Source organism: Haliotis rubra, unplaced genomic scaffold (assembly GCF_003918875.1).
Source record: "Haliotis rubra isolate DU_JTF1 unplaced genomic scaffold, ASM391887v1 Scf50, whole genome shotgun sequence".
In the NCBI taxonomy this organism is placed as follows: Eukaryota; Metazoa; Mollusca; class Gastropoda; order Lepetellida; family Haliotidae; genus Haliotis; species Haliotis rubra.
Genome location: NW_025767191.1, coordinates 753,630 through 779,317, shown reverse-complemented (window position 1 = coordinate 779,317; position 25,688 = coordinate 753,630). Strand labels below are relative to the sequence as shown.

Sequence of the window (25,688 nt, the reverse complement as noted above, 5' to 3'; positions counted from 1 at the left end):
GAGGTGTTCAATGAGGCGACTTTATTAGCCTACAACCAGCAGCAGCTACTGAACACATGTGGAACACACGGATGAGCTGCTAATGAACCGAAGACGATTAATCATAGAATTACAGGAAGGATTTAAAGGTGCTCTCCCTCCCCGGGGCTGCTGTGTTCGGCAAGGGATTAACATGCAAATGAGGTCAGAGCAAACGCAAGGAATTGTTCTTGTCCATGGAACCCAGCGTATCTCAATACCAGCTCCCTGACTTTGGTGGTGAATGAGAACATGGTGGTCATTCTCATATAACCGATAGTACCTTGAAGGCGGTGGTCACTCACATTTATCATCCAAAACTGTGATCCACAGGATATATTGCTTGTTCCTAGGAGATATCGTTTTGACAGTAGATTTTGTACAATGCTATGACGTCATGAACTTGATGACGTCACAATGCTATGACATCGCTGCACTGCAAGTCTAATGGCAGTACCATGTTCAGGGATGTACACTTTTCATTGTAAAATTAAGGAGAATGATTTTTGATGATAAATAGCATCTCACCCTCGTGTTATTTGATATAAAATATATCAACACGTGGTGATATATATGATATCAAGAAGACACTCGTGTGAGATTCTCTTATCCCCGATGATACCTTGGAGGCGGTGGTCATTCTCATATCCCCGATGATACCTTGAAGGCGGTGGTCATTCTCATATCCCCGATAATACCTTGGAGGTGGTGGTCATTCTCATATCCCCGATAATACCTTGGAGGTGGTGGTCATTCTCATATCCCCGATAATACCTTGAAGGCGGTGGTCATTCTCATATCCCCGATAATACCTTGGAGGTGGTGGTCATTCTCATATCCCCGATAATACCTTGGAGGTGGTGGTCATTCTCATAACCCATGATGATACCTTGAAGGTGGTGGTCATTCTCATATCCCCGATGATACCTTGAAGGTGGTGGTCATTCTCATATCCCCGATAATACCTTGGAGGTGGTGGTCATTCTCATATCCCCGATGATACCTTGAAGGTGGTGGTCATTCTCATATCCCCGATGATACCTTGAAGGTGGTGGTCATTCTCATATCCCCGATAATACCTTGATATATACCTTGGAGGTGGTGGTCATTCTCATATCCCCGATGATGATGGTCACTTCATATCCCCGATGAGGAGGTGGTGGTCATTCTCATATCCCCGATGATACCTTGGAGGCGGGGGTCATTCTCATATCCCCGATGATACCTTGGAGGTGGTGGTCATTCTCATATCCCCAATGATACCTTGGAGGTGGTGATCATTCTCTTATCCCCGATAATACCTTGGAGGTGGTGGTCATTCTCATAACCCATGATGATACCTTGAAGGTGGTGGTCATTCTCATATCCCCGATGATACCTTGGAGGTGGTGGTGATTCTCTTATCCCCGATAATACCTTGGAGGTGGTGGTCATTCTCATAACCCATGATGATACCTTGAAGGTGGTGGTCATTCTCATATCCCCGATGATACCTTGGAGGTGGTGGTCACTCTCTTATCCCCGATGATACCTTGGAGGTGGTGGTCATTCTCATAACCCATGATGATACCTTGAAGGTGGTGGTCATTCTCATATCCCCGATGATATCTTGGAGGTGGTGGTCACTCTCATATCCCCGAGAATACCTTTGGAGGTGGTGGTGATTCTCATAACCCATGATGATACCTTGAAGGTGGTGGTCATTCTCATATCCCCGAGAATACCTTGGAGGTGGTGGTCATTCTCATAACCCATGATGATACCTTGGAGGCGGTGGTCACTCTCATATCCCCGATAATACCTTGGAGGTGGTGGTCATTCTCATAACCCATGATGATACCTTGGAGGTGGTGGTCACTCTCATATCCCCGATAATACCTTGGAGGTGGTGGTCACACTCATATCCCCGATGATACCTTGGAGGTGGTGGTCACTCTCATATCCCCAATGACACCTTGGAGGTGGTGATCATTCTCTTATCCCCGAGAATACCTTGGAGGTGGTGGTCATTCTCATAACCCATGATGATACCTTGAAGGTGGTGGTCATTCTCATATCCCCGATAATACCTTGGAGGTGGTGGTCACTCTCTTATCCCCGATAATACCTTGGAGGTGGTGGTCACTCTCATATCCCCGATGATACCTTGGAGGTGGTGGTCATTCTCATATCCCCAATGATACCTTGGAGGTGGTGGTCATTCTCTTATCCCCGATGATACCTTGGAGGTGGTGGTCATTCTCATATCCCATGATGATACCTTGAAGGTGGTGGTCATTCTCATATCCCCGATAATACCTTGGAGGTGGTGGTCATTCTCATATCACCGATGATACCTTGGAGGTGGTGGTCATTCTCATATCACCGATGATACCTTGGAGGTGGTGGTCATTCTCATATCCCCGATGATACCTTGGAGGTGGTGGTCATTCTCATATCCCCGATAATATCCTCCTTTATAAAGGTACTGCGTACTTATTTATGGTTTAGACTTTACAGATAGTCGGCCATGGGTGTTCCCTGGTTGCAGGGTAGACATGGTACCTGACTGTGTTTCAGTGTAGACTTCCTTTTGGTCTAGACCTGAGAGATAATCTCGACTGGATGTTCTCTGGTTGCAGGGTAGACATGGTACCTGACTGTATTTCAATGTAGACTTCCTTTTGGTCTAGACCTGAGAGATAATCTCGACTGGATGTTCTCTGGTTGCAGGGTAGACATGGTACCTGACTGTGTTTCAGTGTAGACTTCCTTTTGGTCTAGACTTGACAGATAATCTCGACTGGATGTTCTCTGGTGGCAGGGTAGACATGGCACCTGACTGTGTTTCAGTGTAGACTTACTACCGGAAGTGTACGGTCGCAGTCTTCAGACACGACACGTTGCAGACTCATCGCATCCACACGTGAGGACAATGTCCGTTGGAATATGGGGACAAAGCAAGGATAATGTAAGGTCAAGAAAACATGAATTCTTCAGCCAATGAATAGTTCCTAACCTGCCTGCAACATCAGTAAACAGTTAAAACTGACAACACCTGTCGTTTGTGAGATTAATCTACCGGTCGGTAACAATCTGTGTGCATGTGAGAACATTCTATACGGCCTGGAGCTCATCAGAATATTCTATACCTGGTCAGTAACAATCTATGTGTATGTGAGAACATTCTAAACGGCCTGGAGCTCATCAGAATATTCTATACCTGGTCGGTAACAATCTTTGTGCATGTGAGAATATTCTATATCCGGTCGGTAACAATCTATGTGCATGTGAGAATATTCTATACGGCCTGGAGCTCATCAGAATATTCTATACCTGGTCGGTAACAATCTATGTGCATGTGAGAATATTCTATACCCGGTCGGTAACAATCTATGTGCATGTGAGAATATTCTATACCCGGTCGGTAACAATCTATGTGCATGTGAGAATATTCTATACGGCCTGGAGCTCATCAGAATATTCTATACCTGGTCGGTAACAATCTATGTGCATGTGAGAATATTCTATACCCGGTCGGTAACAATCTATGTGCATGTGAGAATATTCTATACGGCCTAGAGCTCATCAGAATATTCTATACCTGGTCGGTAACAATCTATGTGCATGTGAGAATATTCTATACCCGGTCGGTAACAATCTATGTGCATGTGAGAATATTCTATACGGCCTGGAGCTCATCAGAATATTCTATACCTGGTCGGTAACAATCTATGTGCATGTGAGAATATTCTATACCCGGTCGGTAACAATCTATGTGCATGTGAGAATATTCTATACCCGGTCGGTAACAATCTATGTGCATGTGAGAATATTCTGTACCCGGTCGGTAAGAATCTATGTACTTGTGAGAACATTCTATAGGGCGTGTAGCACATCAGCCTATTCTATCACACGTCAGAGTGAGTGTCGCACCCAGTCGCCAGCATCAGGTTTTGTTTATGTGTATGACGTATTTCATTCACAGGATGAGCCAACGTTATCATTTCAGAATTGCAAATTACAAATAAAGACTCTTGTCAACATGACCTCTAACCCTACTGTAAACGTTTAGTACGTACGCTGTACGTGACAGCTACGTTCAGACTATAAGATGACCCGTTTTGGTTAAATAATATAAATGGACTTTCACTAAAAAAATAAGTTTCACAATGGTTTCCATATCGGCAGTTTGGATCCTCGTTTATGTGATGTAACTTCATACCTTAACTTTGTAACAAGTTGTTGCTTTCAGAAATACAGTTAAACCTGAGATGTGACAAAGCTCATCGTGTATTTCAATCGATTAACATCCTTTTCTTGCTGCATGTTAGGCGTTTATTCGAGACGTTAAAATAGAGGACTGATGACACAGATCCTGATACACAAATCTCTGCACATAATGAGTGAGTGAGTGATTTAATATTTAACGTCACACCGGCAATATCGCAGCCATATCGTGACGAATGCACATAAAGAACAGGTACCGTTATAATGTGGTCACAAGTTGTGGTTTATGCTTCACTCAGCACAGGGAGGTACCCTAACCGTCGGTATCATAGTTACGACGGTACCACGTTGTGAATGACTTTTTAAGATTTGAATTGTTTTCCTTATTCAGAGATAAATTCTAAATTCTAAATGCAAAAGAAGTGCTCATTTTCTTCTGTTGATTTTAAAAGAACTATTCAGTCTTGAGACCCTCCGTATATTTTGTTTAAAGTGCAATATTTGGTAGTTTCAATCACTATGTTAAATGTATGAGATGACGTCATCAAACCTGTATTGTGGACAGATATTCTAATGGTGTTGAAACTGTTTGTTCACCGGTGACTGATACGCACAAGAAGAGGATCAAGGCCCAATCGTGATTTTTGTGTAAAACCAGATTTCAACTCTTCATTGTAGCCATTCGCCAAACCATATTGCTTCAGTTTGAATAAACGTCCTCCATGCCATAATACACTATCAACACTGTTTCACGGAATGCCATACACTATCAACACTGTATCACGGAATGCCATATAAACATGTCACTAACTACGCTGCCCATCGCGAGTTGGTTATGTAACATTCAATGTACGTATATTCTACCCTGTCGTATCACCCGTCGTGTGAGTGAGTATATTTTACCCTCTCGTATCACCCGTCGTGTGAGTGAGTATATTTTAACCCTGTCGTATCATCCGTCGTGTGAGTGAGTATATTTTTAACCCTCTCGTATCACCCGTCGTGTGAGTGAGTATATTTTAACCCTGTCGTATCACCCGTCGTGTGAGTGAGTATATTTTACCCTGTCGTATCACCCGTCGTGTGAGTGAGTGTATTTTAACCGTATCACCCGTCGTAGTCACCCGTCGTGTCGTGTGAGTATATTTTTCACCCTGTGAGTATTTTAACCCTGTCGTGTGAGTGAGTGTGTATATTTAACCCTGTCGTATCACCCGTCGTGTGAGTGTGTATATTTTACCCTGTCGTATCACCCGTCGTGTGTATATTTTACCCTGTGTATCACCCGTCGTGTGAGTTTTTTTAACCACCCGTCGTGTGTGAGTATATCATCACCCGTCGTGTGAGTGTGTATATTTTACCCTGTCGTATCACCCGTCGTGTGAGTGAGTATATTTTACCTTGTCGTATCACCCGTCAACCCTGTGTGGTGAGTATATTTTACCCTGTCGTATCACGTACCCGTCGTGTGAGTGAGTATATTTTAACCCTGTCGTATCACCCGTCGTGTGAGTGAGTTTATTTTAACCCTGTCGTATCACCCGTCGTGTGAGTGAGTATATTTTAACCCTGTCGTATCACGACCCGTCGTATGAGTGAGTATATTTTACCCTGTCGTATCACCCGTCGTGTGAGTGAGTATATTTTAACCCTGTCGTATCACCCGTCGCGTGAGTGAGTATATTTTGCCCTGTTGTATCACCCGTCGCGTGAGTGAGTATAATCTACTCTGCCGTACAACACGTAGTGTTAGTGAGTATATTCTACAATATAGGTATCTACCGACGTGTGTGCGAGCATATTCTACTTTTCTGGCATTTGTGAATACGTTAATACATATCGTACATTCATAATGTTGCAATGCATGTGATGGACTGATGCTTACCTCAATGATACAGTAAGTTAGCTCAGTAGGTACGCGCATGACAATGTTGAACTCTCTACCCAGGTTCAATAAACAAACCTGTGTTTCGCGCCCACTGCTATGTATCGGGCTGCCTCACTCACTGTCTCGGGTTAAATACGACGGTCGTGTGTGAACATACTCTTCATGAACATGTCCACATTCGTATCCTTAATGTTTGCAGGATCATCGTTATCGAACCACTTAGTTTCCAAAACCATCGGAGTTAAAGTTTGAGGTATTTGTTAAAGTAAATCCCTCCACTCAGAAAATAAAACATTAATCGTTAAGTCTCTGCTGAAGTATACAAAATTAGAATAATATGTTTTGGGTAGGGTATTTTCGTTTTGTGAAATAGTATCAACGTTTGACTGTCATACGTAAAATCTTTTGTGAAGTGCATGATATGGGATGAGTCCTATTGTAATCAGGTGCCCATTACACGTGACAATGTGTGACGTCATATTCTATGCTTCCCTGTTGAAGATCTTTGTTTCACTTGAAAGTTCAGACAGTCGGTTCTACGATGTGTTGTAACGTATCAACTTCTTGCTTACAGCGAACCAGGAAGTATGTCAATTCAGCTGACTTTAGCTGTTTTTGTAGGCACGTGTTTTGTTCTTTTTTAAGGAACTATAAAGTACGTACTAAAAAGTTCCAAAAGAAGTTCAGGTTTTATGGGTTTTTTAAATAAACCGTCCTTTCAACTGTAGTCAAAGATCAATTCTCACACTGAAACATTGATCAAATCCCGCTGTATGCTGCAAGTCAGGTGTCTTCTGATTGTGGTGATGCCCAGAACATGCCTGGTTTCAGAGAGGTATGTTCAGTTCTGGAGGAATGCCTACTGCACGACTGGAACTCCGAGATAGAATTAGATTAAGTCGAGCATAGAAAAGAATTTCAAACTAATTTAACCTGGTAAAAATAACTGCACAATCGACAGAGGTGCATGTGTGAATGAATGTATTAGTCTAAGACGCGTGTGATAGCGGGTTTAAACACGCACACGCACATATGTAGGGTTAAAGCTACACTGCGAGTTTTGTAATGGGATATTGTGTTCTGGAGTTCCCACAGTGTAATACCAATAACAGTGATGCATATTTAGACACACCACTCATTGCTAATGTTGTGGTAAATGTACAGTAACTACTCCTAAACAAATACAATTACGATTAGTACCAGGTATTGCACTAACAAGGTGAGATGCTTGGCTTAAACGAGGATTCAAAGGCTCTACAAAAAACCAATAACATAGAATAACATTTTATAGGTTGTAGATAAAAACCTCAACAAATGCATTAACGCACGTATTATACACAACAATCAATTGTCGGTCTGATTCTACACAAGCTTTTACTCTATTGAGCTCATTAGATTTGGTCTTGTCACTCAGCACAGTTGGAACAACACCAAGCACTGTGTTCTATGTTTCGGTTTCGTTGGAATTGTGTGTGAAGGCAAATCGCAATGAGTGCTAAACCATGTCTTGGCGTGTGATATTGACAAGTTGGGCTTTTGTTATCATGCCATTAATGTCCGATTTGATCTCCGAAAAAATGACATTGATAAATCAGACATTTCAATTACACACCCTTTGTCCACACTGCGAGTGTATTCTCCGTTTACTGCAAGACCACTCATCCTTCGATACGTAACGCAGTCGGTAGTATGAAGCTTACTGAACGAATGGGCGGGAAGGCACGCTGAGCTCGTTCCCTTCTGTATGTAAACCAGGTCGCGGACTTTGTACGGAAGTCAACACATGTGGCCGTAATACCTTGGAATGACACATCAGAATGTATGTCATAAGTGCGTCGAAGCTCGTTTACTATTTTGTAATCCCGTGTTCTGATTGAGAGTAAAATGACATATTATTATATTATAATGACTATATAATATGCTGGTGACATTAAACATACAGTCGTCATTCGTCGTTGATTGTCTAATCCGGAAGTTAAGGGTAGCAAAGGTTATTCAAGGAATGATAAAGAGGGTTTGAAATATCCAGAGACGGGGTCCGTTTTAGAATTGGTCTGGATGGTCATACTCTTTGACTTGGTTGATGCATGTCATTGCCGTAAATAGATGCCCATGATGTCATTCACTTGATTGTCTGGTCCAGGCGCGATTATTGCAGACTGCCCTCCTACAACTTGAATGATGCTGAATGATACTTTAACCAAGAAGCAGACCAATTCCAGAGACAGGTTTCTCCAGTATATTATGTTTACACAATTAAAAACACTGGAAACTTGAAACATTGTATACTTTTGTATGTTCAGTCATTTTCACTGAAGAAGGTTTCGCTCAAAATGATAAATGGGATTTCAGTTAAAGAAAACACTTGTAAAAATATATAATCTTTACCCACCTCCATCGTGCCCTCTCTTGGCATGCAATGGTATGTTCCTTAACGTGATTGCGTGTGTTTTGCTCCATAAAGACCAGAAACAGTTACGGATACCCTGCTATTCTTGTAGTTAACCTGACCCGCGAAGCCTTTCAACTTCCAAAGTCGAGAAAGCGATCCATATTCTTGCCCACAGCGGGGTTCAATGGCGGCGAAAAGCGAAAACAAACACCTCGAGAAAAACGGTACCAAACTAACAAAAAGAAGTTTCTTTATTGCAATACGAGGCCCAGTTTAGGGACCCTTCTTTTTATCCTCCTTGTGAAATCAATAACAGGCAGTCAATTGCTCGTGGTAACCCGAAACTTTATATCGGAGGTGCTCGAATGTCTGTGGACACTGACTAATGCCTCAGTTCCACAATTCGTCTTTAATGAACTATCAGCTGACTTGTGAAATTAACACGACTAGATTTCAAGTCCCCTCTGATCTTTGAAGAGAGAGAGCAAAAGGCTAGCTCTCCTTCCTAACGGTATCGATTGGGGTAAACGGCTACGTCCTCCCTCGTGGCCAAAAGAACGGCGTGGCGGCGGCCGCGCTACTGTTTCTCAACACTGCAAGAACATTTTACAATTGGTATTCAATTTTGTCATTACTGAAATTGAGAGCCGGGTTTGGGGTCGGCGAGGGAACGGTTTTAGGCTGTGGATTTATAGACGCGTTGTTTTTTTCTTTTCATTGCTTCTGGCAGCGTGGTGCTGCTGCAGGTATCCTAGGTGAGAGTTTACCATTTCCTCGCGGCAACAAGGCCCGTACATCAGTCATATATACGTGTAGATCATACCAACGGAGGTCTTCATAATGATTACTGAAACAGGTGGAGCTTGTCAGTTTTTCCACAACAGGAGGGAATTCGGCTTTAAATTGAATTTCTACACACAACTTTACAGTTTGATTTACCCACATGAAACTCAGGCCCTGTCTTGAGCGGTCCTAACTGTCGGAAATAGAAACAGAAGATCAAGTTTTCAGTTGCACAAAAAATAAATTAGAATTGATTTTACAACAAGATGCCAAATCCGTTTCGTTTCTAACAGTTTATCATGGGTCGGTTTTACAGACGATTAGCTCTCAGACCGCGCTGTATTGATTCCCTCTGGAAAATGTTCCTTTAATATATATTCATAAATACAGTCTACTTTATTTGAATATGTTGTTCATTATGTATTGTGAAGACATTCTTCCTTTTTCTCTTTAAGAAAAATACACGTATAATTGCAAACATGAAGAAATAATCGCAATACATTCAGGGGGCTCCCGCTCAGTATGACGGAACGTTACCGGACCATATATCGCCACTGACATCGTTGTTAAACGTCCAGGACGGTGCTACTTTTGTCCCGACCCTCAAACAAGCCCGCAGAGACTTGCCTTATTGGGAAGTTTGTTGTTATTCAACTCTCAACTCAGAACAAGTACAAACATTTTGAAAAAGAGGGATTTCGAAAAACTTAATATCCAGCGCAAAAAGATGTGCACTCTATACTGAATGCTGAATGCATACACGATACGTTTTGTAGTTACAGACAACGGTAATGATAATTTTAATATATTTGCCAATATCTAACTACTACTTCACAGGTGGAGGAGGGAGAGGGGGTGGTAGATTATAATCACTCGAAAATTGTGGACTTGATTAATGTTTCTTTGAGCAATGTGTAAACCATGTTCTGATATTCCAACATTCTCATGCAAACAAAAAGATTCTTTGTTCATTATCGGATTCAAATTTATTCCATGCATGGTGATCAGCGCGTAACAAATAGTGTTGGGTCCTGTGATATATGAAAATGAGTTTTGCCTATTTTCTCTGAAACACACATCGAGATGGACGCACCTGCTGATCATATATAACCCCAAGCCATACACAACCCCGTCTCAGGGAGATTCGTCAACAGAACAGGATTACAGGGGTCGTTATCTCTACCATCAACCGCTGGTTTATCTCACCCAGACTTCGTTCATTACAATCACTGTAATATTGCTGATTGCAGTATAACACTCTCTCGCCCACACATCAGTGTTAACTGTTGTAGAGACAAGAGATGGGTCTTCCTGTATGTAACCTGTATATCGATCTTCTTTCTTAATTAGCGGTGATTGTGTTTCATAAAGGCTCGACATATGTGGCAGTGTAATTGTAATCGTGACATAAATCGTGTTGAAATATATTATAAATATTTGAGATTATGCTACTTTGTTCAACAAGCTATCTGACTGTGACATGGTCAATATATGTTATTGTCCCTATATATACTTCTTATCATTTGACAGTTTAGACTCACTACTGTAAATATAGCCACTTACTTCAGGCAACTGTTCTAAACTAAATTTTGCAAAATATTCCATACTCTTTAAAGGTACTGTTTACACATGAACTGATGTATTGTAAAACCATTCATAACGTTGAAAAAATTATTGTCATGAGTTCAGTAAATGATGAAAATCAGTGAAAATTGGCGAATTCTTAACAAAACTTTACACCACAACGCAGCTGTTCACATGCACGATAGCTGCACATGCTTTTCAGCAATTCGATGCATGATCCTCATGCAATTAATCTGCATACAGTTTGCAGTTGGTTCCCTCAAGTTAGTTGAGAAATCAATCTTCGATGTAACCATATACACATATATAACATATAGTGAGTTTTTAAGTAAGTCTAAACTTTTAAAGAGAAGTATATAAGAAGGGATATTATAGACAAATATAGGGGATTCATTAGTGTGTGTTATTAGGAAGATTTAAGCAAGCATATTAAATTTTCGAACGTCCAAGAGGGCTAACTGGAGAAATATAATTCCCAAGCTGGCTCCAGACGGAATAACTCCACAGTAGGCAACATCTGGGTAGTCTCCAGAAACGTGTTTCCAACAGGAAACGAACATTGTTTGTAGCTTTTGTAGACGATAGAACAGTGTTCGAATCTGTAAACCGTCGTGACCTTTGGAAGGTTTGACATCAGCTGGTCTTCATGGTAAAGTTATAAGAATCATTAAGAACACTGTATGCAACTGTAAAGACTTGTGTGTAATAATACCTACAATTATTACTTCCACTGTCCACATCATGTAAAGGGGGGCTGCATGTAAAGTCATTTGGGGTTCTTATTTTTATTTATTCGTAGCCAGTTATCTACAAATAAATGATTGAACATTCAGAGTTCAGCTCTTTCCCGATGTATGAAAGAGTTTGTTGTTTGTTGTTTGTGGATGATGTGAAGCTGTTCTCTGGTGCAGTGACCGGTTTACAGAAACAATTAAACATTTAGGAAACAAATGCTGATAGACTGTTAATCTAAGACCAGTATGTCGTTTTTAGACTGGTAATCGTTTGTCTAGTGAAGAGGTTTGGTTCTGCAAGAACAAAGACCTTACAACGCTTAACTACTACAGATACATGAGGCTGATTATTTTAGTATACAGGTAAACTGGCTAACTGCATCAGTGATTTATTCAGCAGGGGTAAGAGGGCAGGTATAGAAATATTCACAAGTCTGAATGAAATTGACACGGTAGACATTTCTGTTTTCTTTTAGATATTTGATACTCACATACAACCAATGCTGCTATATTATTCTGAGATGTGGTGTGTAAACAGATATAAAGAAATTGAAATTGGTAAGCTTTTTGCAAGTATAAGATCTTTAAATGTCGGGCGCCAGATTCCCAATGTAATAGTGTACGGTAAGAGTGGACGCCATCCTCGGGACATATGCGCATGTCGTACATTCTGAAATACCGGTTAGCTTACGGAGATGCCTGCTGATCGCATGACATGCTGATGTTCTTAGACAATTGTAGCTACAATAACTGGGTGTCCAATGTAAGATCTTTTATGTTTTCACATGGTCTTGGGGTTGTGTGGCTGTCTCAAAGTGTAGGAGACAAAGAGTTATTTCTTAATCAATTTAGAATTGTTGCTGTGAAGATGGGAGAGCCCAATGTGTCATAGTTCAAGATAAAACATATACAGAAACTGTAAACGTCTACTAGAACCTGAAACATAGCATTGTTTCAACATGGATAAAACGTATCGAAGTATTCTTTTGAAGGACTGCTAAGATTGAAAATATACGAAGGAAGATGTCTTAGTATTGATTTGTACCAACCTATGAATTCAGTTATAGACGACGAATTTCATTTTGATATAATGTGCACTTCATATAGTGATATAAGGTCATGTTATCGTCCCAGTGTCCACCGCAACTACCCAAACATGTACAATTTTATATTGATTTATGATTTATTTATTCATATATCGCATATTTCGTATTCAGTCTTTTACCAAGTTTGTTCTATTTTGCAGCGATCGGACTCGATTATATCGGGACCACACTTGTGCCTCTTCCGAAATTCATCCCAACAAAAAGTAATTTTACGTTTAAAGCTGGAGAACTGGCCCGGCTGGAGTGTGCGGTAGATAACCTCAGCACCAAAAAGGTAAGTGACGACATGTGTAGACATTGCTAATTACAATATTTACACACATCCTGCAGTCAATGCTATAGTGTTCCAACACACACACACACACACACACACACACACACACACACACACACACATTTTTTTAACACAGATCTTACAGACGATGTGCTTCATTTCTTGAGTCCCTTTTTAAGTCAACATTATTAAATTCGTTTGACATATAGACTTTACTGCAGAATTTGCGAACATCTTAATATCCTATAAATGCACAATGTCATTTGGAAAGTGGTCACATGTAACACCTGTTATATTTGGGATTACACTCTCAGTAAAGTACAGCTTCTTCCAGTATTTTTGTTGGGTTGAGTCTCATCCTGGATTCGAACCCCCACTCTCAGAGTCCGGCACCTATTCGCCAGCGCACAAGGTCAGCCATCTAACCCACTAAGCCAAAACGACTTCCCCCTTACTGCAAAATTGTAATCCAAAATGTAACATGTGTTACATCGTTAAGCCCTTCATATCTGTCATACCAGAAATTGGTTCGTGGCAATGAATGTTGTCACAGGTGTTTTCATCAGAAACCTCCAACTTCTTCACCGCAACGAAGCCTACATTACTTTTTTGTGATCATTATCAACGTAACATAAATCTAAAAACAAAATTAATGTAAGAATATCTATCAACATATATCTCTAATCTATCTTCACAAAAAGTAAAAATCGTTTTCACTTTCCTTTGTCTTAATTGGCAGTTGTGCAAGACTGACATGCAACCAAACGCTCCTGATACGCAATAACGATGTTGTTATACAATAACTGTAATCATCCTCAGTGTCTGTTCAAGGCAACAACTTGCCAAATGTAGATTGGATTCTATCAATACTGTTTGAATGTGTTGCGCATGACATTGTTGCCATGGCTACGCATAACCCATCAGTTTATCATATCCATGTTAAAAACATCCATAAATATTTCTCAAGGAAACATAATCTCTCAAATCTACATATGCATGCACTGAAATAGAATGTGGCGTTTTTATGTGTATAACCGTAATTTTCAAATGAAATTTGAAACCGACATCATAGCTATCAGTGTCGTGCCACATGATGCGAGGCTTTGAAACATTACAAACAGTAGCAAATGAGACGACGCCGGCTGTTCGGGAAAGATCCTCATTAAATTTGCCCCGTTATATTTCGGCGATAGCCTGTTACCTACAATGGTTACATTTTGCATCCAAACTTCCAAGCAGCTGCTGAGCCACTTGGTAGTACTTAATGGCCAGTTCACAAAGTAATAAAATGAAGCAATGCGGGCGACCCGTTTGAAATACAAATATAAATTATACTAGATCATTAAATCTCATTTAGAGTTGATTGTCACGTGACCTGGTTTTTAGACGTTCTCGTTAACATGAGATCGATAGCGCACTGTGGCAGTGTGAGCGGCCGTATGCATAACATTGTTCACGGGTGTAAATTGCCGTGACTGTTTGCTGCTTTGTTCTGCTGCATTAATCTATCAACAACTTCGGCGTCACTGAAAGGTTATATTCAACCATAATGTGCTACTTTATACATGACTTGCTTCAACACCACAAGTCAGGAATTCTGGAAGAAAGTATTCCATACATGTTCACTTCAAAACCACAATTCAGGAAAACTGGACGAATGCATTAATTTCCATAAATGACTCGCTTCAAAACAACAGGTCTGGAATACTGGAAGACAGTATTCCATAAATGACTCGCTTCAACACCAAAAGTCAGGAATACTGGACGTACGTATTCCATACATGCCTTGCATCAACACCACTGTCAGTTTAGACCGTGACACAATACCGTCAGTTCATACTGGCAGTGTGTCAGTGTATACCACAGTGCAATACTGTCAGTCTATACGGTCTAGAGCACGATGGGATACTATCAGTCTTGATCATGGTCCAATATTGTCGCTCTCGACTACGTTCCAATACTGTCAGTCTATACGGTCTAGAGGACCATGGTCCAATATTATCGCTCTCGACTACGTTCCAATACTGTCAGTCTATACGGTCTTCAGCACGATGGAATACAATCAGTCTTGACCATGGTCCAATATTGTCGCTCTCGACTCCCTTCCAATACTGTCAGTCAGCTATAAAGTCATTTTAAACCACACACCCATCATGTCACTTAGACCAATGTTGATTAATTACCAGGTGGACCACTTCACCATAAGACCCCTAAAGCTTGTACAGGTTCGCTTACCAATATCTTCAGTGACTCGTCAGGAAGTCTGGTCATTCTGAGCTCGAGACAATGATATGGCCATGTCTATTAACCTATTGCAGGTCACGCGTTTTCCTGATCTACACAAATGAATGATTGGATGCGAGTTTCTCGACTGCCATGGACGTTTTGGACCTCTTAATAGCACTGCCTGGTCATTTGTGCCCCCGTGTTGTTTTATTGGCAGTCTGTGTTTGTCTTTTTGATAGAAGCAGCGGCTTGGTAAATGTTATTAGTGTATGCAAAGATTTACAGTGTCGTGGGTCATGTTACCTTGGAGGGGAGAAATGATTTGATATTGATTCATTTAATGAGTTGTCAATTTCAAGACAGATTTTAGTTCCATAAAACTGCTATGAGTATTCGACTAGCGTTTAGATTCGCTTGACGACCATGCGATGCTATAAACGGAAGTAGTGCTCAACCGTGTAGTATTACATCGCTGACGATGGGGAAAGTCGTACAGATCACCACTGGAACTCGGGCTGCTCTCCCTGTCAGGGTGCAGACAATTTCATTACAGAGGGGACTGCGTCGTTGATCTGTTTGAGTGTAGATCACTGGTAGACATGTTAACAACATGGCTATGAGAATGCCCATCGTCGCATATTACGACACGAATGTTGAATACTTTCACAATATCCAGCTAAAGTCCTTTGTTCTCTTCACCGTGCAGCACAGACGTATACGTAGTTCATCCATCTGTAAACACACATTGTTCCATGTATCTAGCACCCCAGTGCTCCATGTATCTAGCACCCCAGTGTTCCATGTATCTAGCAACTCAGGGTTCCAACCATCTAGTAACCCAGTGTCCCATGTGTCTAGTAACCCAGTGTTCTATGTGTCTTGCACCCCAGTGTTCCATGTGTTTAGCAACCCAGTGTTCCCTGTATCTAGCAACCCAGTGTTCTATGTATCTAGCAACTCAGTGCTCCATGTATCTTGCAACCCAGTGTTCCACCCATCTAGCAACCCAGTGTTCCACCAATCTAGCAACCCAGTGTTCAACCCATCTAGCAACCCAGTGTTCCACCCATCTAGTAACCCAGTGTCCCATGTATCTAGCGACCCAGTGTTCTATGTATCTTGCACCACAGTGTTCCATGTGTCTAGCAACCCAGTGTTCCATGTATCTAGCAACCCAGTCTTCCAACCACCTAACCCAGTGTTCTATGTGTCTTGCACCCCAGTGTTCCATGTGTTTAGCAACCCAGTGTTCCCTGTATCAAGCAACCCAGTGTTCTATGTATCTAGCAACTCAGTGCTCCACCCATCTAGCAATCCGGTGTTCCACCCATCTAGCACCCCGTTCTTACACACATCTAGCAATCCGGTATTCCACCCATCTAGCACCCCAGTGTTCCACCCATCTAGCAACCCGGTGCTTCACCCATCTAGCACCCCATTCTTCCACACATCTAGCATCCCGATGTTCCACCCATCTAGCAACCCCGTGTTCCACAGATCTAGCTAGAGCTAATTTTACATCAATGATACAACCACACCGCGTTTCAACAATCTCACTGGCAGGAATACAATTGTCGTGTCAGCTTGTATTAAGGTGTCATTTGCTTCAGGTATATATTCAGTATCCTATTTGCGTGAATGAGGGGTGGCACACATTACAGGGAAGATAACCACCAGTCAGTGTCACGACTGGAGACGTCAACAGATTAACCAATAAACAAAACTGTATTGACGACACAACTTACAACACTGTTAAAGTGGAATATGTCTTGTAAAACGTACCTGCATGGGTATACCGTGAGCACCCGGGAAGTGTTGCATCACAGAGGGAATTGCTTCTTGAGTCATCCACCACGTGGCATGCAGGTGCATTTTCGAGAGGCATGTCGCACGAGTTGTATACCTTTCACATCAGGATGTGTCCGCGCACGTTTGTTTTTACACATGTTTTATTCTTGTTGAAGTGTGTCACAACCGAATTAGGACAGGTAGGCAAGAGCAGTCATGGGGTCCAAATACCATGTTATTCTGCATTCATTCATCCGACTGGTAAATTTGTTTGAAACTCGATTCCCTTTCAACGGTTTCAGTAGCACCATTCCTGCAGGTAATTGGGTTTCACTGTCCAGCCATTCAGGTCAATAGGTGATTTGGTGTGAACACTGCACTGCGTATGGTTTTGAGTTGAGCGGTGTTATCGCTCGTGGTCCGACACCAATACACACAGCACCTGGTAATTAGATATTATGAAACTATGTAGCATAGGTCTTACTGAACATGAAAGGTTAATACATGTTATCATCCCTCATGTCAGAATGTCCATCTCTGATTGGTTCACGTCACCTTGAACAAATTACCCTGTATGCTCGGTGCACTGGCGTACATCGGGTATAAATCTTTGAGAGGGAGAATAAATCATTTATACCCCGTCCCATGGAAAAACATTCATCCACGGCATTCAGTGAACCGTGAACCAGTGGTTCGGATCGACTTATCAGTACCATGTTAGTAAAATATATGATTGAATTTCTGTTTGTTTTAATGTTATATTTACATAATGAGAGATTTAAACATTCGGTAAGATAAATTGGTTGCAGCATTATGATTCGGAGTATTTGGGGTTTTATATGTCCCTAACAGCGGACCCATAAAACCCTAGCTCGGTGGATAAAACCTAACAAGGAACGCATAAAACCCCGTATACCCCTCATCACAATGCTTATATTGTAGATTAAGACTCACATGTAGATTCCCTTATCTTTAAATGTTCACAGCTATTTATGACAGTGACATTTTCTGTATGTCTGTTTGACTTTTCTTGGCCAAATAAGACGGCACCGGAGCGTGTTATATGTTTGCTGAACATTACTATCTGACTGACTGAGTTTTGGTTTTACGCCGCTTTTAGCAATATTCCAGCAACATCACGGCGGGGGGACACCAGAAATGGGCTTCACACATTGTACCCATGTGGGGATTCGAACTTGGGTCCTCGGCGTGACGAGCCAACGCTATAACCACTAGGCTACCCCACCGCCCCGAACATTACTATCAGTAGATTAGTGTTATCTCTGCCGAGTAGTACATGAGTGTGGAGTGTTACTGGTCGGAAATTACATTATATATTTAAAACTATTCGTATAAGTATAAAATATTTAAAACACACAATGACCTTTTGTTCGGTGGGGAGACATGTATACATTAATATACCCTTAAGAAAGTAGGGAAAATCCAGTTTGGGGTGGTATTATTTTGGATACAAGTTGTATGATTGTATATCGATTAGAGAACGATTAACGTCCTTGACATGCGCGATAGACTGTGGCGTGGATGGAATGAGCGTTTTCATGCCGTTAACGTGGAGAGAACGCTGGTCTTGTCTCCGAAGCGGTGTGGGGTGGAATTAATGTGACAGGCAGAACACCTTTACTTGTCATTCAAGGACGTGTCACCAGACAGTTCTACCGAGACAATATTCTGGAGGCACGCATGGTGCCATTGCGCGCGTCCCTTTTGTGTTTCAGGATGACAACGTAAGGGCACACAGGGCTCGTATTGTTGCTCAGTACTTCCAACAGGAGAACATGTCCAACTTACCATGACCAGCACTTAGTCCAAGCTTGTCACCCATCAAACATGTCTGGGGTATCCTTGGACGGCATACATGTCACTGTCTACACCCCAACCACTCCCTTCGAACTTGGCGCTGCCCTTCAGGAAGAATGGGATCGAAATAACCTCGTTGACATTGGACGTTTGACCAGGAGTATATCTCGTCGAATACGCGATTGTCCCGAGAATACCTGCGGATTCTCGCAATATTAATGAGTTTGATTATTCATAGTAAATGACGTGATGGACACTAGGACTCTCTGGCTAATCATTTTACAAATTCTACGGTCATCCGACAGTCAACAATGCAAGTTGTGATTCATAAAACGCGTCGTATATTCATGGTCGTTCAACTTCGAAATGCCTTTCAAGAACTTTACTGAGTCTCCCCATTAAGGTTGTGTAGGTCATAAATCGATGAACTGAATCCCATTTTTCCGTTTTCAATTGCAGGTGATTTGGCGACGAGGCTCGGAATCCAACCCGCTGACGATTGGTAAGCGGACATTTGTGGACGACAAGCGGGTCATGATAGAGCACACACCGCTTCATCAGAACTGGAATCTGTTGATAAAACGTGTGCGTGTTGATGATGAGGGCATGTATGAGTGCCAGGTGAGCTCCCAGGCCCGCCATCTCCGTCATCATGTCTACCTCACAGTGGAAGGTCAGTCAGCTACAGCGACGTCTCTATCTCTACGTTAACCGTCCCGTCTACATCAGGCAATCTGGTTCATCAGGGACATGCCATTTCTGTAACCATCAAAACATTTACACTTAATTCCACTTATTTGCCTCATACGATGATAAATTCCAAAGACAAAGGCGTTTATAACTTAAATATAATGTGGAAACATGTATGCTCTACTTTATCGCCGTGCCTTGTACAATTGTAAATAATATCAATCAGATGTAAATAAAACTAGGGACCACTTTCCTTAAGCATCAGATGGCCGTTACTAAGATAATTTCATTGGTAGTTAACATTTTCAGTGTCTATTATCGAGGACTACTGCTTACGTAAACCAATAACATGAACACTTTCATAGATTTCGACATAAAGTTTACCTCGGAACATTATCTTTCAGTGTCGGAGAACCCACACAGCGGAAATCCTGGTAAGACAGCATTTAACAGTGTACTGTATTGCCAATATTTCGTATTTTAGTTATACTAATAAGCATTTATCTAAACACTGTTTTAATACCAGTGGAATAGCCTCAGAAAGGTATACATGGGAGTTAATAAGATATATACTAATGACAAAAACTAAAGGTACGTACGCTTATGTCGGGATCGTGTCTTTGGCCATATCTGCCTGCGCTTGTTTTAAACTGTAGTGAACACAATGCCACTAAGTTGTCACCTAGGGATTTATGTTAAACAAGCAATATTGTAACACTGCAGTAACAAATAGTAGGCCAATACATTGAGAGTTCTCTTTGGTTCCATCAGTATGTAATCAGAGATATTGAGAATAACGACAGGAGACTATGGGAGACAGGACACGCGTCCTCCAATGAAAGCTATCGCATAAGTTATGGATTCATGTGTCAAGAATCAAGAATGTTGTTTAGCAAGATGACCACCAGTAATTTGACGCTGATTTCAGATGAAGCAAGAAAACACCGAAACACAAGTGGTGTTATTTACGGTAACTCTCTCCCATGTTAAACAGTAGTGGAGTATCTCTGGCTATGTTACTGAGTAGCTCCCATCGCATGGATCCCCACAGTGGTATTATCTAATGCATGCCATTACGCATGGCCTCTAGAGGGCATGGTCTCCGTCTCTGTGTTTCTCTGTGTTGTCACATTCGTACATGCGTGATCCGTGTTGGATCATCTGCTTGTATACGACGTAGAACGTTATAGAAACTACTGTACCAATCACATTCTTACCAGCAAATATGAATTCTGAAAGAGAATAGTTCATTTAATCGTTTTCCTAAAAGACCGCATAACGTTCCTCCTCTGCTCTCAGCCGCTATGTTACTGTCACCTTGAATGTATATGGTTTCACGGTACGTGACCAGTCACTACGACTCACGTACTCTCAAGTGTTAACTTGGAGGATATATGGCAGTTAGATCAACTCTTTTACAGTTGTACCAAACACGAATGTGCTCACGTTCCTCCACTCGTTCTTCCCCACCATGACTCTATAGCACTGGCAACCTTGGTTCTTTTCTCTTCAGTGACTCCCGTATATCTTCTGTCCCACGTGGTGTCCAGTAGTATTTGCATGGCTAGTACTATATACTGAACCTTTCCTCCATCGATTACCATCTCTGCATGAATACGCATACCCTTTCCGTTGATAGCGTGTTCGTGAGACGAAGTAATCCTCTTTAGCGTAGCGACGTTAGCGACCCAGATCTAGGGCTATATGTCCTGTAGTATCAGTCTCTGTCCTGTAGTATCAGTCTCTATCATGTAGTATCAGTCTCTGTCATGTAGTATCAGTGTCTGTCCTGTAGTATCAGTGTCTGTCATGTAGTATCAGTGTCTGTCATGTTGTATCCCTTCATACTGTTGTTGTGTACAGTGTTACACGAGCTAAGTTCTGTCAGATATACACTGTACCTTTACATCAGCCTGGCTTTCAAATGCATTACTTGCGAACCTCTGTGGTGATCAGGAAACCAACGAGCATCAGGTACCTTCATAAGAAGCATGGTTGCGGTCGCTTGGCTGAACGAGGTCCAAGGAGACTGACCATTATATACTTAGGCCATGACACTTATTGCATTCATAAACGGTTGTCTTTGGTATTCTGCATATTCATGATACCGGGTTTTTCAGACATCCGCATCAGCGGGGACAAGTACGTGGAGAAAGGCCAGAAGATAAACCTCACATGCAACGCCACAGGCGAAGAGCATCCCCCCGATGACCTGGACTGGTTCAAAAACGGGGATAAACTTTCCACAAATTATGGAAACGGAATATTTATTCAAAAACGCGTTTCCTTGACAACAAAGACAATTGTGAGCATTCTTGAGATCAAGAACGCCGACATGAATGATGCCGGTGTCTACATATGCCGAACCTCTGGGCTACAGATCACGAGTTTAAGGGTCAATGTCTTGAATGGTAATATACCTATTGTCGTGTACTTGGCGGGCATTTGAAAGTAATACGTGTATCTTAAGGTCAATGACAAAGGATAGCCAGTCTACATTTTCTTCCATAACATATTCTACTGTCAGTAAACAAGGCAACACAAAGGTGAAAACGCACCTTAGATTTATTTCTAAACATACGCCATAACAACGCACACAACTTCCTAGATGAAAATAATGCAAGTTTGAATTTCAAATGGTGGATAATATTAAATGTCAAGTGTGCCATTTACTTTACTCTTTATTAAATGCACTTTTCAATTCCAAGCCCCCTGTTATGTGGTGTTTTGTTACTTGATCATTATATATATTTCACTAAGCAGTGTTGCTTTTTTCTTCTTTCAGCGTATACAAACAACGTCAAAAGACGTGAGTATTGACGTTAAAAGCTCTTTAGCAATGAAAGTTTTAATTTTCAATGTGGTTCTTTGCATCACCTTGTAAATGCCATGTAAGGATGGGAATGTGAGTATTGTGACTGACTTACAGAAGAATGTCGTCATTAATTACTTAACTTTGCGTGCTGCTATTACAACCTGAAGATAGCCCCACTAGTGATGGCTGTTAAACCATATGGTACACCTATCGTTGCCTTCAATCTATTGTGTTGATTGATTCAACTACTGTCATTTCCGTTGCAGACAAATCAGATAAATACAATTGGATTGGATCTACGGGAGATTCGACAGCTCCGGTTATGTGTGGTGATTTGATTACTCTGGTCTACTTGCTAACGCTGTGGACGACAGTAACGTGATACCGACAATAAGCTGCACTAGAGACGTCGTTGGTGGAACTTGTGCCGAAGATGGTTTCACAGTCTTGTGAAACTTGCGCTACAAAACAACTGGATGTATAATACAGTGATATACTCCGTGAAAACTGTTCACACGCTCGATAGTTTCTCTCGTCATCAGCAGTGCCTGAAGTGACCGGTCTGTGACGTCATGGAAGATTAACACGCCATGTTCATGAGACGTTGACTGCCAGGACATGAGACGTGGTTGGCTGTCGTCGTCGTTGTGAATATGTAGAACTTCCAATATTGAACATGAAACATGAACACTGTGCCTTCCTGTTTATCACTGTACAGTTATTGATCAAAACGTGTCCCGCATCAGATCAGTGTGCCGCCATCAGATCAGTGTGTCCTGCATCAGATCAGTGTGCCGCCATCTCTATATTACAAGACATGCGACTGACATGAAGCCAATATTTGAAATACAACAGAGAGGTTTTTGTCAGTGTACACATATTTACGTTTGCCATCTACCAGACAAATTTTGTGATGGTTTCGACATGAAACTTGGCATTATCTTAGACAGAAGGATTGCAGCCCGACGCTGATTGTCAACCAGGACGTCAAGAACAAGCGTTCAAATTATATTATATTCGGCCATCTGTTGAGAACTTATGTTTGCCGTCGAAATGTCATGACTTCGACTTATGACCGAGACGGCAATATTTCAGACAGTGGAAGTCTCAGTGTTTTCGTGGTGGTCCTCACGCACCAAGACTTAAATGTTAGACATGATGACTGTACACAGTCGTGGTGTAGCTAAGCTACAAAACATGTCCATATCAAACACATGGAGGTCACCTCGCAGACTCCTTCATGGAGTACCCGATGTATTTATAGCATATAGAGCTTCCAATAGCTAAATCACGACCTCTAGTCTAGTCATAAACAGTGCCGCTGCGAAGGTGAATAACCAAATCAGAAATATAGAAATCTGACACGCACACATCACCCCGTAAAGCCGCTGTTACGCTGCATCACAATCTGTCATTATGGGGTCAAGGTCAAACACAAATTTGAAATATACTGTAGACAGACAAATTACGTTTCTCTTTCCTATTTCTGCCCATATGCTGACTAACACGTGAGACATATCAATCCTATTTTTTGTTATTTACAAAGCATGTCAAGGGGCCTACAAAAACGTTTGTTAGGATAGTTCCAGAAACAGTTGCTTACAACAGAAACAAACACAGACATTTCGAGATAACAGATGTCGAATATTCTTACACTGTGACAACAACGTTGCTGTCGACGCCATTTGGAGTTTTTCTGCCAAAGACAAAGTGCATATTTGTGTATATAGACCTACTAGTGGTTGAACTGTCATATACCTTGTGTCTGTCTTTGAGTCATTACATTTCCTTTCATTTTTCATTTTTTGTATTTTTGTCATGACGCCGATAAAATACCACAGTATTACAACGTAGACAAATCTGTGTATATCAAACTACGGACTTGTCTGTGTGACCTATGGTCAGTAATCATAATGACAATGGGCACAGTGAGGCTTACAAAAGGTACAGTCGACTTTATCAATTTTCTGACCAGTGGTATATCCGGTGCTGTCGGTGCATCAGTTGTCGAGGATGTATTATATATCGTGATATTTATTATTGATGCGTCTCTTGAAAAAATTCAAACATGACCATCCAGATATGAACAACACTTCCCGACGGTGTCCCATTTCCTTATATCTTACAATCGGCCGCCAATAACAGACTGATGTGGTGTGTGATGTGGCTGCGAGAGCTGACGGTGTTGCAGATGCAGAAAACAGCAATGAAACAATGGCGCGTTCGCTGTCAGAAAAAAATGTTGAAATGTCACAGGTATCGGCTTTGGTATATGACATTAATGCTACATTATGCTACATACTGTATTCGTTGGATGGTTCGTATGTTCCGATACAGTTATAGCCACTGACATTGACAACTTAATAATACTGTGCTTGAATCCTGTTTCTCTTTTGTTAGAATATTCCCCTTAAATCTAGGATTTCACATTAAATGTATGATTCGCTCAAGGTGATCGAATGGTTTTCTTTTATATCATAAATATCTCGAATAATGTGTCGTTAAAGTTTTAAAAGTCAAACAATGCCTTTGTTTATTACTTGCCTGTGAGCGTGATTCTGGAATCTCGTCACATTTGAGTACTGGATGTAGATGGACTCTAACAATACTCTAACTTGTAAACATGCAGCTGAAACAGTAGTCCACTCAATGCTCAAGAAGTATGCATTGTGGCATTCACCCTCTCTGTTGTCACAGATGCTGCTGATAGAAACAAAATATCCTCATCAAAACTTGAGTCGTCATAAACTGAAAATAAAACATGAAATGGACAGATGTTGTTTTGTATGTCATTGTTGTTTCTGTTTTTATCCAGCGTGTGTGTGTTAATGCCTTCATGCGAGGCAGCAACGTGCCTCTGTTTATTCAGCTGTATGTCTCTGCATATATACAATCTACAGCGCAGTGTACACGTCACACGCCGATCTGGAAGTGCCACATTGTCACTGAAGTAGTTAACCACGGTCACATGACGTTGACAATGTTGAGGCTTGATAATGCTAAGCCCCTTGCCGTAATCGGTTAATATTACATACAATGGAATTATTCAGGAACTCTTTATATTGTGCATCTGATGACAATGTTGATGAATGTCCATCCCGGGCATCTGTGGTGACCTTTGGTCAGCAGTAGTTCCGGTCTGGATATATAAACGTCAGTTGTCTTATTTGAATAAAGAACTGCAAGTTATACAAATCATAGTCTCGTGGTGCAGACGCAATGCCATTTACATTCTGAACTAACTAACCTCCTGACGATCTTTGCAAAACCGATACCTATAGTACCCTCCTGTGCCTAATGCTGTTATAGTTTTTAATGTATATTTACTCGGTTGCATACCCATGAGAGCAACTTTGCTATTGA

The 25,688-nt window shown here is 41.4% G+C and overlaps 1 protein-coding gene across 2 annotated transcripts in view; it reads left to right on the top strand.

Moving 5' to 3' along the window:
• LOC124291854 (hemicentin-2-like) overlaps positions 1 to 25,098 on the top strand; it is a 28,126-nt gene extending 3,028 nt beyond the window's left edge. Inside the window, exons 2-8 of one of the 2 annotated variants that reach the window (XM_046728923.1) lie at positions 12,855 to 12,988; positions 19,280 to 19,493; positions 19,915 to 19,944; positions 20,439 to 20,480; positions 21,631 to 21,921; positions 22,296 to 22,319; positions 22,592 to 25,098. In XM_046728923.1, the coding sequence (XP_046584879.1) occupies positions 12,855 to 12,988; positions 19,280 to 19,493; positions 19,915 to 19,944; positions 20,439 to 20,480; positions 21,631 to 21,921; positions 22,296 to 22,319; positions 22,592 to 22,707 (851 nt within the window). In that variant the 3' untranslated portion in view covers positions 22,708 to 25,098. The remainder of the gene's footprint in view (positions 1 to 12,854; positions 12,989 to 19,279; positions 19,494 to 19,914; positions 19,945 to 20,438; positions 20,481 to 21,630; positions 21,922 to 22,295; positions 22,320 to 22,591) is intronic. The other variant, XM_046728924.1, reaches the window with a different exon arrangement.
• Positions 25,099 to 25,688: the final 590 nt, after the last annotated feature.